This window comes from Haplochromis burtoni, unplaced genomic scaffold (genome assembly GCF_018398535.1).
Source record: "Haplochromis burtoni strain Fernald_Lab_line unplaced genomic scaffold, NCSU_Asbu1 Contig_632, whole genome shotgun sequence".
Classification (NCBI taxonomy): domain Eukaryota; kingdom Metazoa; phylum Chordata; class Actinopteri; order Cichliformes; family Cichlidae; genus Haplochromis; species Haplochromis burtoni.
The window spans coordinates 110,786-129,002 of record NW_024582993.1 but is presented as its reverse complement, the minus strand read 5'-3'; the positions used below and the strand labels follow the sequence as shown (position 1 = coordinate 129,002).

The following is an 18,217-nucleotide window of genomic DNA, read 5'->3' as shown; positions in this document are numbered from 1 at the left end:
GAGAATTATTTTGTAACAGTTCCTCATTTTATTCCTTCTACTTTCATCTTTCTACAGCAATGGGAGTGCTCATGTCAAAGAAGCAGCAGGTGGAGAAGGTGCAGAAATGCACCGCTGTGGTCTCTGCCTTCCAGGCGGGCCTTAAAGATCGTGCTGTCACAGTGAAACAGGCAGAAGGGCAAGTGGAGGAAGGTGAAGGGCATGCCAAGACCAATCCTGATGAGAAAAATACAGAGGACGCAGTGCAAGAGGAGAATGACAATAGCGCAAGTCCATCAACTTCCCAGCAGGCCTCAGCGCCAACGAGAGACGAGTGTAACGTCAACCAGGAGGCTTGGTCGAGGTTACGGGATGGGAAGGGAGTAGAGCCGGAAGATCTTGACAAGACTCATCAGCTCACACCGCCTGCTTTTGTGCGACCCAAAAGGGAACCTGATGATGACCAGCCTATAGAAGTGGACCTGTATAAGAAAGAGGAGGTATTAAATAACAAAAGTCAGTAGTAGTAGCAGCTAGTCTTTGTCATATATTAAAAAGTAAATAAATAAATGCATAAAAAATCAAATAAGATGGTTCACAGTTGTGGGATTAAACGGATGACTACAAGATGTTAAATAATCTCTATGGCAACAGCAGGTTATTATATCTGGTGACCTGTTTTCTTCCCTCACATTAGGCATCATGATTGAACAGCACAGGCAATCCATAAAGAGATTCCTTAGCTTTATCTAAACATCCTTGTTGAAGGTGAGAAAGTATGAGTTTGAAGTTGTTTGCTGTTGGGCCTTTAATAGCTACACAGGCTGTGATGTATTGTGTGTGAGGGCTCTTCACAGTGAGCATCCTGTAGGCGGGCTGCTTTGGCTGGCTCTGAGAGGTGGCCATATTCAGGGTGACGCTGACTAACAGAGCATGTAGTTCACAAGAGCAATGATCCCATCAGGTTTTCTATTTAGAATAAATAAACATGGCTTCAACTTACTGTACTTACAATCCCGCACTAAACATTTATCTTGCAATAGTAATAGATGTGTCTATTGCAATGTTCGAAGACTGATACATGAGGGTCATAAATACTCGGACATTGACTCATTATGTAACACTCTTTTTAACTTTATTTTAAGAGTAGAACATCTATTTAGTAAGGAAAACTTTGCATATACATATACTGAAATCTAAAGGGACAATTCAGTGTCAAGCAGCCGCATGGCCAGGTGAGGCCAGTTCTTGTTGTTCCATGGAAAATTAAGCAGATGAAAATTTAGGAATTTATTCCAAGTGTTGAACTTGCATTTGGTTTTTATTTTTTTCAGTATACCAGTAAAAATAAAAACTACCTAATTCAGCTGGCACGCTCTTAAATAGGAGTGCACTGACAAGCTCTGCAATATCAAAAGGCTTAGAGAACCATAGATGTTGACTCGAGTGGGGAAAATCTCAAATTCTTTCTCAGGTTAAGAGAGACTTCACAACATTTAGCAGTCTCAAGCACTTAGTCAGTCTACTCTTTCATGAATGTAGGTACAGGGCTTACAAGATTTAGACAAATAAAACTAAGGTTAATTTGTACAAGAATGATGGATAGAGAAGCATGGAAAAGAAAAGGAAAAGCTCCAAACATGGCTTAGGCAAAGCCATGGCATAGAGCAGGGGTGCCCAACTCCAGGGTCTGTCCTACAGGTTTTAGATGTGTCCTTGATCCAACACAGCTGATTTAAGTTTTTAAGGTCTTTTTAGGTCTATAAATACTTGAAGAATTACATTTTGTAATGTTGCCATTTTATACTCCTACGGTGGATTTTAAAATCGGACAGTCAAATTTTTATGGTGGGCCTGAGAGGCCAAACGGACTGTCACGTAAGAAAACACCAGCAATAAGAAAAACACTGCAAAAGCACACAAAACACAACGAAAATAGGAAAAACGACAATGGAAAAAAGAAAACACAAAAAGGAAAAAACAGATTTCCAAAAGCACAAGGAAAGTGTTTCTGGGGAGACAATAACCCGACGGACCAGTTGCAGGAACCCAAAACATGGTAGGTGTGTTTTTATCATGATTCATACTGATGACGGATTTTAGGCTAATAGTTAGGCTAACACACTTCTCATCTTTCCTCACAAAACCGATAAATCCTCTACTTCTTTTAAGTGTCTCCCAGCGCAATTCTTAGTATATTTTGGTTCCTGCAACTGGTCCGTCGGGTTATTGTCTCCCCAGAAACACTTCCCTTGGGCTTTTGGAAATCTTTTTTTTTTTTTCCTATTTCTGTTGTTGTTTTTCCTATTTCTGTTGTTTTGTGTGCTTTTGCAGTGTTTTTCTTATTGCTGGTGTTTTCTTACGTGACAGTCCGTTTGGCCTCTCAGGGCCACCATAAAAATTTGACTGTCCGATTTTAAAATCCACTGTAGTAGTATAAAATGGCAACATTACAAAATGTAAATCAAGTATTTATAGACCTGTTAGACAAAGTCAGTTGTGTGCCAATTTTTGCCAGGCTACCACTTCTACTAGATGAGGGTCTTTTTAATTGGTGCCAACTGCAAATGTGTTTATCTCCCAGACAAGTGTTATGTTTTCTTTTTGGTTGAAGTACCATATTGAGCATGTTTGCAGTGTTACTTCATTCTTAGAAGTTATTATTTTATAGAGAGGCTTGCTGAACAGTCATCAGGTCAGATAAGGTTCACCATATAAGAGGGAAACTCTTACTGAGGAATATGACAAGAGGGATTTGTCTATGGCCCTGGCAGCATTTTTATAGATGTGTAAAAGTACCAAGAAAACTTGCAATGTCTTTGTGTTTAAAGCAGCCAAGCATTCAGCAGTCATTTTCCCTGGCTTGACAGCAGAGTGCAGCCTGGCTGACTTTACAAGGAGGTTAGATAAAAACCGACACTGAACACATTAGACAGCATCATAGGTAGTGATGTCCTTATTTGAGCCTGAGATGGACAGTTAAGTGCTGTACGTGACACAAACTACATTATATAATACCACTTCCACCACGCTCCTACCACTGATGGACTGATGCTTAATTTCTTCTCGGTAACCTGTTACATAGAGGTTTGGTTGATGGGAGATGAAGAAAGGACGTCAGGAAGTTTAGAAACTACATGTTAATACAATTGCAGTCATCAGTTTTTTTTTTCTAAATGGGGGGGACACTACATTTCTGTGAAGCATGCAGAACTAAAAAAAAAAAGCTCTGTCTCACTGATGCAATCTTTCTCCTGCAGCCACGAAGCGATGAGATGTGTGACGTGTGCGAGGTGTGGACTGCTGACGACCTGTACCCTTGCAGGATCTGCACTCGGGTATTTCACGATGGCTGCCTGAGAGAGCTGGGCTACCTGCGTGCTGAAGCTTTGCAGGAGATGAGAGATACAGCCCACACGGTTACTGGCTGGAGCTGCTACTATTGTGTAAGTCGGGGCTCATTGCTAAAAACATTCAGTGCTTACAAATGCAGCTATTTTTGTCATGTTTGCAACATAATCACAAACTTAACTAGTTTAGTATTAAATATATATATTTATATATATATATATATATATATATATGTAATAAACGCTAAAGGCCAACCACAGTTCTTATTTGCCAGTCATTCAGAAAAATCTGAGCTGCTATCCATTAATCTACTTAGCTGCTTGTCTAGTTTGGGATTGAGGAGGACCTGAAGCCTATTGCAGTTGTCATGGGGTGAGAAGGTAGAGCCTGAACAAGCTGCCTATTGGAGAGTCATTCATGCTCACATTCACACTTGCAACCAATTTAGAATCACCAAGTAACCCAACATCTCTGATGCCCTTGCACAGTCCAAGCTCCAAAACGGAGATTGGACATATATTGGTAAAGTGGAACATTAATTTGTTAAATTTGATAATGGCATAATTTAGTAACATAATGAGCAAGTTATAGAAATATTTGCAAACTCAATCATTGAAATGTCACACTACTGGTGTGAGAACACATCGACTGGTTTTCACTGTAGCTGCTTGAGGTATCATTCTGACAGCAAATATGACTTGTCATGTCTGGAAAAGCTCAGGTGGAACTAATACAGTTAATGATGCCTCTGTTTCCTTTAAGTGTCACAGACTGTGACTTAGTGTATTAATTAAGTACAGCTGAGTAAATTTGCCAGTTGTCATTAAAGCTGTTGACAACAACTGTTGCTGCCTTCAGCTTTCAATTGCTGCTTGTTAATTCATGTCAGATATACAAGTTATGGTTGAAATGGTGGCTTTTGCCATGTTAAAATCAGTCTTGTGGTAGGTTGTGGTTTTCTACATGTGGTTAGATTGCATATGGAATAGTCCACAATACGCCTTTTGTGTAAAGGCATGTGGAGGGCAATAGTTAGAAGCACTTATCATATTCACAAATTGCAAGTCTCCATAATTTTATGTCTAGATTATTACAGTTAGATTTCATATAGACTGAGGCAATGTTTTGGCAGATTTTTCTGTAATTCAAACAATAAAACAAACGGCAGTTTCTCATCAGAATTTCAGTGCCAGTGCCAAAACCCACGACTCCCCGATGACCCCATGAGAGGCATAATGCAATCTGTTTTAATTCAAGCGTAAACAACTAAAGAGCGCTTTTGCCAGGGGACCTTTCATAGCAGAGTAAGGGCGCCATAGCCTCGAGAAGCAAAATCACATGCCAAAGTTGTGCAAGAGGGATGTTTTCACACAATCTGCGAGAGGACGCTGAAAGGTTCGTTCTTTGGCTAGCTTCTTCAGTGTGTGAGGAATGAGGGCGGAAGGAGACAATTCAGTGAGGGGGCGAGAGCAATGTTTTATTTAAATTGTAAATTCTAGTCCTCCTAGCCAAAGAAACCAGTTATTTTGTTAGTGTATCAGTCAGATGTTTCAAATCCCCCTCCCCACACAGACCCTTCTATCATATCTGACATTTAATTTCACACAGGCACTACAGGCTGCTGCTGGCAGATGGACTGAGTTCCCTTGAAAGTGGATTTACAGTCTTCAAAGTAGGCGATTGCAATAGTGGCTTAGTTTCATTCGCTCAGAAGGATTGGTCTGTGGATATAACTGACCCATCTTTATAGCACTTTGATGCTTGCAACTAGGCCTGTGTGGTCCATAACTTCCACATGGGGTCACCTACAGGAGTTGTGTTCATTTATGCATGTGGAACAAAAGCAGTAACTTTATTCATAATTTATTATGAATTCACCCTTTTGCAAGTTACATGTAATAGGGAAAGGCTCTATAGAGCAATTCTGATTCTAGAGCAATGTTTTTTGACTCCTGTTCTTGATGAGATGCCAGTATAAGTGATCATTTATCCAAGACATGGCAAACTGCAGTTTGTTTATTGTATTTGCCGTATTGTATTTTCCCACCTCTTCTCTCCTGGCACCTCTTGATTTCTTCAAGTAGCTAGGTATGTGGTAATGATTCTCGTACTCTTACTACCTCATAAAGTGACTGCATTACAAGTAAACCTTTCAGATCACACGGTGATCGGAGTCATTAGTAACAGAAATACTGTTTATGAACAGTATTCCTGTTCATATTTATAACATCTTGGGTAAAGGGCTTGCTGATTATTTAAAGTTGTCTGCAATAACACATCACCAGCGCATCATTGTATTTTTTGAACAGGACAGTCTCAGATAGCTATTTATGCAATCTGCCAGCATAAGATTAGAAAGTGTTATTTTTATACCTTGTTCCCTGGAGGCCTTTTGTCTCCTAGAGAGCATTTTTTTTTCTCAGATGCTGCCAGTAGATGTTGCATGAACCCTTAAATCTATTTTAAATTTCCTCTGCACATTATATTGGATGACAAATAAGACATCTGTAGCTGATGGGCAGTTTTATTGCTCAGCAGACAGCTGGTGTTACTAAAGGTAATGCTTGATGCACATAATGGCTTACAGATGCACAAAAATGTCTTGAAGACAAAGGACACAGTTTTAATGATTAAAGCACAATTTGTTTTGCCTCCCACGTTGATTTTTAATTGACTCCTTGAATGACAGACACATGCAAATAAATAGATATGAACTTGTATGAAGTTAATTGCAAGCTTATTAAGGTGCAGCAACCCCAGAGCGCACATATCAATAAGCTATATCAATACAATAAGTGAAGCATCTCTTTGGCTTTTTCTTATATGCAGAAGTTGGTGAATGAAATTAAATTTGGAGAAACTGACACCACCCTCAAAATTATGATAGTTTCTGATACCTAACATCAGGCAAAATCTTACAGCAGGAGCTTGCCTAGAACAGTACACACATTAATATCTTCCTTTCCCCACAAAGTTTAATAAAATTTGGATTAGCAGTTTTTGCTAAACTCCAAAAACAAACATGGCATTTAACTTCACACACAGTCTTTGTGCTGGATTGAAGTGGAGGCATTTGGTGGAGACGATTTGCACAGAGTGCAATTTGCATTTCAGACCCAATATCTGATTTTCTGTGCTTTAGAGGAGACAGATGACTAATGAAACTGATTTTTATACAATATTGATTCAGAATTGGCTGTCATTTGTTGAAATATATCTGCAGACAACTGAATAGCACATACCATAGGACACAAATCCACACTGGAAGAAAAGTACAAAGCATTGTGAAGGAACACAAAGGTGACACCAGCGGAGCTTTACTGCACTGTCTGGCTGTAGCTCACTCAGGTTAGACACTTTGTAGTAATAAGCCTGTTAAAATTGTATAGCCAGTGCCACAAGTTTAAGCAGGACGGACTGTCCCAGACTGGAATGACCAACAAGACCAGATGTGCATAGTTTGAATGAATCGGTCCAATGAATGGAGGATCTTTTTTAAATTAGTGACTAATTTTGTCAGTGGGATTAACTGTTTAAGTGGAACCGCCCACTTTCAGCTCTTAGATATTTATAGAGCCACAATTTCTATAGTAAATATGAAATTACATTTTTTACAGTCCATACTTCCCTTCATCCCTGTGCTTAACTGCTTATCCATTTCAAGCTCATGAGGGTGTTTGAGCCTGCTCAAGCACCCCAGTGAGTGGAAAGTATGATACATACATTTGATCTTGAAATACAGACAGTAAGGTGGTAAGATGATAGTTACTTTGATCTTGATTATAAATTGAAAAGGAAGAGAAAAATTAAGATGTTGTGCCCATGTTGACCAACCACCAGTGTCCTTTGTGGCAGGGATGTCACTGTCAGCAGGCGGGATGGGGAGGCTAGGGTTTTTTTTTTGTTGTTGTTTTTTTTACAGCGCAATTCACTCACATTATTTTTATATTAGAATGCATTGTTCTTACACTAACCATCCGATCTGTTTATATTTGGGGAAATGCAGATACTGGCAGGAGTGTTAGTCAGACTGATACTGAAACACTCAACACACTTGCTATACAGTAACTCATACTTTAATCACACTTGGCTGACATATGTGCTTTATTCATTTGGCCTTATTACATATACCATTTGCTTCAATTTGCCAAGCTTAAGGGTATTTTTTTCATCTGTTTTTCTAAGTGTGGGCGGTTGTGAATTTCATTTGGATTTCATAATGTGCCTTTTATGAAGCCCTGACAGATTGTAAGGGTGATCAAGGACCATGTAAACACACTAGAATTGGCTTATGTCAATAAGGAGACTAAAGTTTGATCACATCACTTATGTGATAAATAATGTAGAAATTTAGATAGCAGCATCTTTTTTGCTGATATTCGAACAAGTTGGGGAATAAAATGACTATCTCACATCTTTGGTTACATTTGTCTTTCCAGCTCTGGTTTTCTCTGGCCTGTGTGTATCTGGAAATCTGTTAATTTAAACAAAAAGTGCATAACTGTCTTTTCTCCTATTAAAGCCAAATTGCTTTTTGTTGACACATGGATTTAAGTGCTAACATCGTTACATGTAAATTTATGAAATAAGTCATTGTGAACCTAACATCTGGAAAACCTCCTTTTATTTCTTTTAATTATGATGCCATTATGGAGAGTGACATAAAAGGCACATTACATGAATTACCCAGGAAACACTGAAATGGGTTCATTAGTCAAAGCTACATGCATGTAGCTAATTGCAAGGACTAGTTTAAGCATACTATGTTCATCCATCAAGCAATGTGCCACTTGCGATAAAAGAAATGGTCTGAGCATCATGTTACAAAGCGTAATACTCTGGCCTCATCTCACCTCCTGTAAAGACTTTCCCAGGACCAGTTTAAGTATATTCTCTTATCAAGAGTGCCAGCATGCCAATTGACTGTAAAAGAGACTGCATTAAGAGTAATACTCTGCTCTTCCCACACATCTCTTCCTGCAGGACAATCTCAATCTACTTCTCACAGAAGAAGAGATGTACAGCCTCATGGAGACCTTCAAGCAGTGCAAGATCATCCCTGGTGAGCTACTGAATACAGGTTAAAGATATTTGGTTTTGGTAGATGGTAGGAACGCTTTATATTCTCAAGATGATATGACACAAATCACTATAAGACCCAAATTGGTACTGCCATTGCAGTATTGCTTTGCCACTGGTTGTACATGTCCGGAATGCTTGGTGATTAAAAGCAAAGAGATCCCAGATGAAATCTTGAGCACCTGTCTGGTCTGTGGTCACCTCAGACGTTTACTGCCCACAACATTGTTTCCTTGAAAAAGTGCATTTGCCCTCCACCCAGTCTACTTTGAAATGTGTAGTAGGCTGTGGCTTTGCTGGATGGCAGTCAGTGGGAGGATGCTTTTCATTTTGTTGAAAATCACTCACCATAAGATGATGTATCTCGAAGACTGCCAGGTGACTAATTAGGACCTGTGTGATGAATTGTTCCCTGCTGCTATAGAGTCGTGCCTGGTGTCAGACGAGCTGCTTCAGTACCGCCACTTTGTATCCAAGCAGCAGTTTGAAAAGGACCTGACTGATGAGCAGGAAGAGGAAGTCTTGGCCCAGTTTGCTGCGCTGGATCCTGAGAAGAAGGGACACATCGAGTGGTCGGACTTTCTCTATTTTGAGTCTCTGGCAGTGTTAAGGAAGTTTCGCACAGAGGTATAGTTGTGGATTAAGGAAACAAGATAATTGGGATAAATCAGCACCGCTTTTTTAACCTCACCTGAACTGTCTTCTTCCACTACCATGACTCTTGTTTGGGTTTACACTCAGCCATGGCCTGCATAGCCCTGATGAGTTTTGTTGTAGAACACTTTAATTATACCTCCAAAAACCTTCAAAATACTCTATTCCTTGTGATATAGAAAAAATGCATATATAAATGTAATTAAATTTTACAGACTAAGGGAGTGTTTAAACAATAATCGTTGTAGCTGTTGATGAAATGATCTCATTTTTCAGTCTGAATCTAAAAACTAACTGAAAGGCAAAAAATGCCCAAAAATCTGGCTTGCATCCAACAGCTGAACTATTCATTTTGTCCCTTGACAATAAGTTATCTTTTTTTGTTTGTTTTTGGCTTGACTCATTTCTATAAACAGGTATTTGCACGTAAAGTCTGTATGCAATGAACCTTCCTTTTTTTTAAATTTTTTATTCACAACCCTGTTTGTGCTGCAATACTGTGTGGAAAGTGGGTATTTTTCCTAAATGCAATCCTGAAGCTAACAGTTATTGTAACTATTTTGCAAGTTTTTAGTTTTTAGTTTTAATTTATTTTTCATGCATAAACAATGTCTGAGGATGGAGCCATGCATGATGAATAGAAATCTATTATCCCATCTGGATATCCCCCCCAGAGGCTAAGGCTGCAGACTAGCTGATGGTTCCCAGATTGTGGTTTGAGAGGTTAAATTTGAAGTTTGTCTGAGACTTTGGGTTAGTACGGGATGAAGCAATGTTGGCAGAATATGTCAGACAGTCAAAGTGTCACAGGAAATGACCAAGAATGGCTAAGATCAGCCCTAAAGTGTAAATTTTACTGAATTATAGCTGTTTAAATCACTAAAAGGTAAATGCTATTCTTACACTTCTTGGATTTTATTTTTTATAGAACTCACTGGTGCGTCTGTTAACTGCCAAGGAGAGAGACACTGCAAGGTCAGTGTTTCAGGGTCTGGATCTGGATAAAGATGGTGTAATCACACGAGCTGAATGCCGCCAAGCTCAGCAGTCTTGGTTCGAGAAGCTCAAGAAAGACTCGCAGTCCTGCAATGTGAGGTGAGTAGACCACATGCCACTTACAGGGATAATTGGAAGGAATTTAGGGAGTCATTTGTATGCAAACTGCAGATGGCATAAAAGGTCTGGGCACTTAGGGAATAGAAACAAGATAACATGAATGTGACACCCACCTCTAGTAATGCGATAAAGTCAGTCTTAAGAAAAAAAAAAGTCTGTCTTAAGAATGCTGCTGCAATAATCTTTTATCCAAACACACAAGATGACAGCATTTTGAATTAAACTACACCCACTTATTAGTTCTCTTTAAATGCCATACTCTTTCCCATCTTATAATATATTTCATTATTTATGTTAATGCATGAGATTAACCTTGAGATGTCTAGCTTCAATTTAAATTGTCCTAATTAGTTTTATGATGTAGAATTTTAAATGCAAAGATCAATCTTACAAAATGGCTTTGAAAAATAATTGAATTATGGATATTTAGTTAAAGCAATGTGCTGGGAGAAGAGCACAATGCTGGCGCTATGCCTTGGATCATGTGAAAATGCAGGGTTAATGGTGGGAGGTTTTAATCAAGCAGCAAGTGAAAGTTTAAGTTATAAAAAGAGCTTGAAATAAAACTAGCCCACAACTGAATACAAAGTCGGTACAATGAAGTATGGAATACAAAGGACTTGCACAGGACACAAGCTTCCCAGCCTGTGACTTATACCACTGTCATTGCCACCCTTCCTACCTCTTCATGTAGACTGTTAGGTCTTGGCATACTGTATTGCCACAGCTGATCCACCAAGGCACAGATGCCAAAGCACAGCTTGTGCGTATCTCTGTGATCCCAGTTACGTCAGACGGAATGGCAATATTTGACACCCTGGGATGAAAATGTGTTGGTGTAAGGAGTACCTTGTGACGTTGGGCTCACAAAGACTTTAGCTGTCAGCCAACTTAATTTTGTTTTTCCTCACTCTGACAGAACTGCTATAGCCAATAGCATTAAATGCTGTTCCTCAATATAAATGGTTATGTCATGGTTACAACTTTGAATAAATCATCAATATAATATAATCAGGAGCTTCGGAGAAAACTGATAAATCTTTGGGATGCTGAAATTAATATTGGATACCATTGATTAAGCCTCAGATGGCACTACATTAATAAACAGCCTTGATTCTGTCATGGAAATCACTGGATCACTGGGCTCAGGAATGATGTGATTGATTCAGTGTGCCACAAATGCAGGTTAAAGCTCTGTGATGCAAAGACGCAACATTTAAACATGATCCAGAGCAGTCGCATCTTCTCTGGGGTAAAACTCATTTAAAGTTAAAAAGTGTTTATTGGTTAGGTGAATTGAAATATGAAATTATTTTTGGAAAAAATGAACGCCACGTCCTCTCAACAAGAGATAAGGGACCATCTGGCTTGCTGTCAGCACTCAGTTCAAAAGCCTGCATCTCTGATGCATCAGTGCCTCTTAAGATTGACATCTTGCACATCAGAAAAGGACCATCAATCCAGAAAGGTATATACGGTACACGTTTAAGAGCAACATGCTCCCATCTAGATAACAACTTTTGCAGAGAAGGCCTTGGCATATTTCATTAAGACAAAGTGCACCTGTTAAGAGTGTGGCTAGTAGTCACTTTTAAGATGTCTGTGAGATCAAATTCAAAATGATCTTTTCCTAAAATCCAAAGGTTTCTCAGTTTAAACATTGTAATCTGTTTTTCTATTTTACAGAACATTCCAACATTTTGGAACTGGGGTTGTAGTTACCTGACTGGATATTTATTCATTTATTTATTTATTTATTTATTTATTTATTTTAAATACAAAACTCTGAAGGAGCTAATCCAAACTGCCAAGACATCTACACTATAGGAAAGCTTTTCTCGTTACACAGTAGTGTTCATCATGTACATTTGCATAAAGATAATTAGTTATAACAATGGAACTTCTCCATAATTGACTTGCTGTCAATATTTTTTTATTATATGCAAATCAGCAAAGATTATGATAACATCCGAAATGAAGGAGAAATGTCAGTTAATGCAGACATCCAGTACTCTTCCTACTGCAACATTTGCTGATTACATAATTTGCATCTCATCATTCTTTGTTTCCAAGATAATGAGGAGAATATTGATTATCAAATAAGTCACCAAAATGTACAAATATTATTCTTACAGTAAAAACTGACTCGGGTTTGAACAACTATCCCCGTTAAGTGTTTGGGTTAAGATGAGCACTTCTTTGGCCACTGTAGAAAATCTGCATGGAGTGAAACCCCCAAATTTGTGCAGTGTCAAAATATCCAACTGTGGTTTCTTCTGATAACCATTTCCACAATGAGTTAAGCAAACTAAATGTCATTGTTGCCACTGACAATGCATGACAGCACGTGTGGACTGTAACAGGACTGGGGTGTAATATTTCTTTGTCCTGGTGCAGAGAAGCTCTTCAGTTCAATTTCCCTTTAGCTCAGTGAAGACATAACAGAGGACTTCAAAGAAATTATTTTGGCGCAGTGACCAATGCAATAGCTGCTTGCACCACTGCAACACTGAAAAAATGGCAAGAGTCCTTAGAATTAAAATATTTTTCTAGATCTTTTCTTTTTTTTATTAAACATAGTACATTTCAATAATATCAAAAAAATATTTAAACTGAAAAATAACCCCATGTACATCAAAGGCGAGGTAATGTTTCCTTTATGTATACTGTTAAATAGAGTATTTTACTGTCAGTATGAGTCCTAAGTTTCTAACGCTGACATGGGCACCTGGATAAACATGAATAAATTGCCTTTTGAAAGGCTTTATGTGAGACTGCATCAAAATTGAGTCACAATATTAGATATGTCTCACAACATAATGCAATCTAGTGTAACACTACAAAGTGCAAACTGACAAAGCTCTCTGACAAACGGTCATAATCTCAAGACAAGCAGTTTGTTGCTTGACTGAACTACACAGCTGATGTTTGTGTCCCCTTAATGCAGCGAGTAGCTTTATTTATGGTTAAAGTTGTGAGGAACCCCAACTAGTTTCCCCAGTAGATGGAATAATGAAAGGAAAATTGACAGTGTAACCACTGACTGACCCATCAGAGTAATAATGGAGGAAAAAAAAAACTCTGATGGGGTTACTTCTGTTTGTTTTACAGTGTATGTGCATCAGTCGAATACGTGTTCAGATGATTTTCGCATGTTAAAGATGTAACTGCCACATGCAAAAGTGCTTGACTGCAGGTCAGAAATGTACTGAAATGTCCTCAGATTTGTACTGTAATAAATGCACTTTCCATCACTGTCACTGTGTGCCTGCATGTGCTCGTTTACCACTTGATATCTTGTGCTGTCAAATCTAAGCTGTACCATTCCATCCCTCTCACCTATTCGGCATCCCCCCACAGACTCATGGGATTCTGCTCTCCTATGAATTGTGGGTGAGTGTGACTCAGCACTGCATGGCTTGTCTTTTTTCCCCTCACTTCAACATCCTTGAGCACTACTCAGTCAAGTATTCTCGGAGAACCCCTCAGTTTAGATTTAATGTGCAATTTAACCCTTGCTTCATAAGGAGCCTAAGGGAAGGAGAAACTCCAAAGTGTCTCTTTCTGGATGTAAAGCTACCATAGACACGTGAATCTCAAGTTTAATGAGGAGACTGAGATGATCAGGTCTCGTTATACAGAGACATGGGTAATATTCAATCTGGCCTTTAATTATAGGGATTAAAAGAAATCCTTTTCTTCTCCTTAGGAGTGCTTATCCTTAAAATTCTTACTTTTCAGAGCACATGCATGGAAGTTGGGTGAGCACAGTGTCCATTAGGGCAACCCTATGTAGTACAACCATATGCATTTGTGCTGATTAAAAAGCAAATATACTAAATGAAACAGAAACCTCTGCTCCCTTGGATTGCACAAATTCACATGCAATGGTGTAAAAGGTAAAATGAATTTTAGCTTCTGATGATTAAGCATCAGAATTTATCAAGAGCTTCTAAAAAAATGACTAATACTTATGGGAGACAGCCTCATGAAATAGGCAGTTGCAATGTTTTAAGAAGCATATTTTATATGGCTTGTATAAAATCTTAGATCATTTTTATTTAGTTTTTTTAAATCGCATGCGAACATCCTGATTTTGGATGGAAAAGCTGATGCCGTCAAACAAATCTCACTGCCTGGAAAGGACCGCATTAAATGATTTGCTGACTGGAGGAAAAACATCTCTAAAAAAAAAAAGCTAGTTAAGAAAACATATGGTTTGCATTTCTTCATCATATAAACACATTTCTTACATTTTGGAGACAAAATAAATGGGTAATCATTCATCATCAGCTTGTCAAATTAAGGGATACTGTGTAACCAAGCTCCATACATTCAGACTGCATTATACCTGGTACAGGTCACAAGTCTAACACAGATTGATAATTGGTTAATCATGGAATAAGATCTATATTAATTGTCAATGGAAATTCAGCTTAAAGCCTTAAGACTTAAAGTAATGATGCAAAACTAGGACGTTCCAATTTCCCAGTAAGACCAACATAAGTGCCGCCACGTTCATCATAACATGATGATTTAACTTCTATTTCCTTTTTTCCCTCATAGGCAATGGCAGCTGTCTTATTGTTCATTGACTGCCACTTGATTTTTGACATTTTTTCTTTGGTACAGTATAAGTCATGTTGGCCCCATATGTGAGAGCAGTCCAGCCAGCTCTGGCAGTGAAAGGAGCAAGAATGATGACAGCAGGTTTGTTGCTTTTTTTTAAATATTTGTCAGTCTGTGGGTCAAAGTGATCAGTTATTGGAAAGTATATAAACGATTTTAGTAGATGCCAATTTCTGAAGTTCTTACAGGAAACCTTAAAAGCCTGCAGTAATTTTTACCCTAAGTCATGCTTCTCACCAGTCTACACATGTCCATTGTGACCTTGGTGTGGTAAAAATCTTTCTTGGGCAGAAACGTAGGAGTAATTTTGAGTGAAACAAGTCAGCCCAGAAGGCTGCATCATGGACAGTGACGTGACCTGCCTACTTCCTGCTGCAAGCTCTGTTTCCAATGCAAATGACTTCAAATTCACTTTCTAAGCTGTCGCCAAGAGGTTGGGGTGAATCCTCTTTGCCATATCATGACTTTTGAGACTTTGAGATTTTTATTTGCAATAATTGCAGCCAATTAGCAAGCTGTTCAGGCAGGCAGTGTTTTAGGATGAATACAAACTAGTGGAAGTTTCTTAGGTAGAGGTCTAACTGGGTTTTATATTAAATACAGCAGTAACTTCATTTGTAAGTATTTTTTTTTCTTCAAAAACCATGATGTGTAAGAATTAGTGTTGGGTAACTTACTTTAAATTAGTAATTTAGTTACATTACTAGTTCTATCAAAAGTAACTCAGTTACTTCAAGTTACTCGTTACTTTCAAAGTAACTAGTAACTAACTAGTAACTAGCTTTTTACATCCAACACGAAAACTGCAGTCATGGTGCTTTTGATTGTACTCAGAACTTGGAAATTCTGCTTTCTGAATAGGATGATGTAGGTAACACCAGACCGCAGATGAGCTGCATACAGGGCTGGACTGGGACAGAAAAATCGGCCCGGGCATTTTGACCGCCCCTCCCCCCTTCTTCCCAGCGCAAAGCACAAGGTTTGCATGCGGAGTGAAGCGGAAAAAAGTGCGAGAGACAGGGTGAGAGAGAGAGGGGGGGGGGGGGGAAAAACCAAAAAAAACCCACGGCTCGCGATAAGGAGCAGACTCGCGCCGCGCCGTTTTGTTCACGACAGACACATCACTACCAGACAGACTGCAGGTCATAACTTCTTACCTGAAGTTCAGTTCACCTGACGCTCGGACCGGCGGCCACCTCGGGCCTTTCCCTCATCCACCTGCTGGCCTCCACCACTTGCTAATGTTACTGAATCTGTGGAAGCTCCGCGATAGCACACGAAGTAGCGAATAACGACCCTATCTAAATCCCAATAACGATTAACGCGTTCCTGATTTTGGCATAATAACTAGTTACCGTGCTCGTTACCACAATAATAACCTAGTTACTGTAACACGTTACTTAATAACGTGTTAGTCCCAACACTGGTAAGAATGCATTAAATTAAGATTCCCAGACTAACCTGTGATTATTATTTTTTTTCCATCATTACATGTATCAAATTGCAATTATTTAAGGACACCTGAGCGTGTGACCATATGCCACAAGGCCCTGAACTGAGGCGGGGGCCTCAGTTCAGTTCCAACCCCGGACCCCTTGGTGTCCCCATGTACTCTTCCAACCTTCCCGTCTGGAAAAATCTCCACTGTTCTATCAAATAAAGACAAAAATGTCCCAGGAAAAAATGTCTTAAAAGGACCATTATCAGCTGGGCGTATCAGTATTGGGAAAATACTGCTATGCAGTTCATGGTCATACAAAGTAAAGTACATGCAGTAGGACTGATCAAGAACTATAGCTCTTATGGTCACTATAGTGAGGTGCCAGGATGACTCCTATTGTGGTGTGGTGTATTATTTCATGGCATTCATTTGCAGTTACAAAGATGTACAACTGCTGGCTCTTGTATAGAAATAAAAAAAATAAAATAATGCAACACTATCAGCAAACACAATTAATTTTGTTCAACAATCAAATTTTTTTAACTAAACTTTCTTTCTTTTACACAGGCCAGTGACCTGGGCAGACTTCCTGAGGGAGAGTGGCATCTATATTTTGGCTGCACGGCCTAATAGTTCTGCCATGCACATCAGACTGCCTCTATAGTCCAGGATCCGCTACTGCATTCAGCAGAGGGAGTGAGAGATGGAGGATGTACCCCCTATAGTCTACAGTTGAGTGAGGGAGGATAGACATGCTTATACAGTGACATGAGGATGGCAAGTGAGAGAACTGGATGAAGCAATGAGGTAGCAGATCAAGCCAGTGACAGAATCTCTCCTCCTCTGCATCATCTCAACACCACAACACTGACAATGCACGCTGACTGACACACCACAGACGCAAGTGACAGCAGCTGTCACAGGTCCCCACTCCAAAACCTGACAGCTTCCAACAAATGTGAAAGCTAGAACAAGTAAGACAACCCACTCACAACCTATTCAGCTGGTGATATTTCTTAAACTTTAAATGATCACACACAGTCAGATGAGCACCTAGGATGATCACATGAGCCAACCTAGACCTCCACAAGACCCCTGGGTGGGCACATTTGGGTGTTGGGCTTCTACTCTTTCACATGTTCTTTCCTTTGGGCCCCAAAATGTCCTAATTATAACACCATGCAACTGAAATGGGATTGTGTTATGCACCATTAAAACTGTTAATCACGCCACACAGAAGCACATGCAAATTAATTTCTGGTAGTGTTTGATTTGTGGGAGGAGATTAACCACGCAGCTACATTAACGGAATATATACCAAACAACATTGAAAGCTATCTGCATACATTATAAGAGAACTGCTATATATACCAGTATAAATTATCATGCATTTAAAAAGATGTATTTATTCCTGTATACTCTGATGTATCCTGTTTTCTCCATTTCACCCATGAATCTGTTCACGAAAATGCTAACTGTGAAAGGGAAAGAAAGCTAACCCTGTAAGTGACATGTATATACTGCCATATAGTGCATTTTGGTATTATTCTCTGAGCTGCACTATAACAAGGTGTAAATGCCACTCCTCGTATTCTAATGTCATTATTTGCACTGTAAGAATGAGATGTAGTTGGACTATTGTGACATAATCACTGTACTGAAAGACTGAGATCTGCTGGAAAAGTTTGTCCTTTGCTAATATGCAGAAGCACTCTTTAAAAACTGCTATGGAAAACGAGATGAAATTATATAATGTAACAGATTACACGATAATTTTAAGGCACGCGATCCTGCCCCTGAATCACTAGAAACCTACTGTAATGAATAGGACATTATGTAGTGTTTATGCCATGTAATGGAGGTTTTATGCTGGGTTCTTTTTGAAGTAAATAAAGTATGGTAATTAAATCAAATTGTGGTTTGAGGGATAATGTGCAGTGCTGAAATGCTTGCATAGTATTTGCAATA

At 39.0% G+C, this 18,217-nt stretch overlaps 1 protein-coding gene across 4 annotated transcripts in view; it reads left to right on the top strand.

The window, feature by feature from the left end:
* Window positions 1–18,162, top strand: part of phf24 (PHD finger protein 24) — a 27,691-nt gene extending 9,529 nt beyond the window's left edge. For 3 of the 4 annotated variants that reach the window (XM_005948956.3, XM_042214961.1, XM_005948957.2), the window contains exons 2-9: window positions 58–479; window positions 3,240–3,425; window positions 8,314–8,392; window positions 8,834–9,036; window positions 9,992–10,158; window positions 13,540–13,572; window positions 14,812–14,889; window positions 16,817–18,162. In XM_005948956.3, coding sequence (XP_005949018.1) covers window positions 60–479; window positions 3,240–3,425; window positions 8,314–8,392; window positions 8,834–9,036; window positions 9,992–10,158; window positions 13,540–13,572; window positions 14,812–14,889; window positions 16,817–16,913 — 1,263 coding nt within the window. In that variant the 5' untranslated portion in view covers window positions 58–59 and the 3' untranslated portion in view covers window positions 16,914–18,162. The remainder of the gene's footprint in view (window positions 1–57; window positions 480–3,239; window positions 3,426–8,313; window positions 8,393–8,833; window positions 9,037–9,991; window positions 10,159–13,539; window positions 13,573–14,811; window positions 14,890–16,816) is intronic. The other variant, XM_005948958.3, reaches the window with a different exon arrangement.
* Window positions 18,163–18,217: the final 55 nt, after the last annotated feature.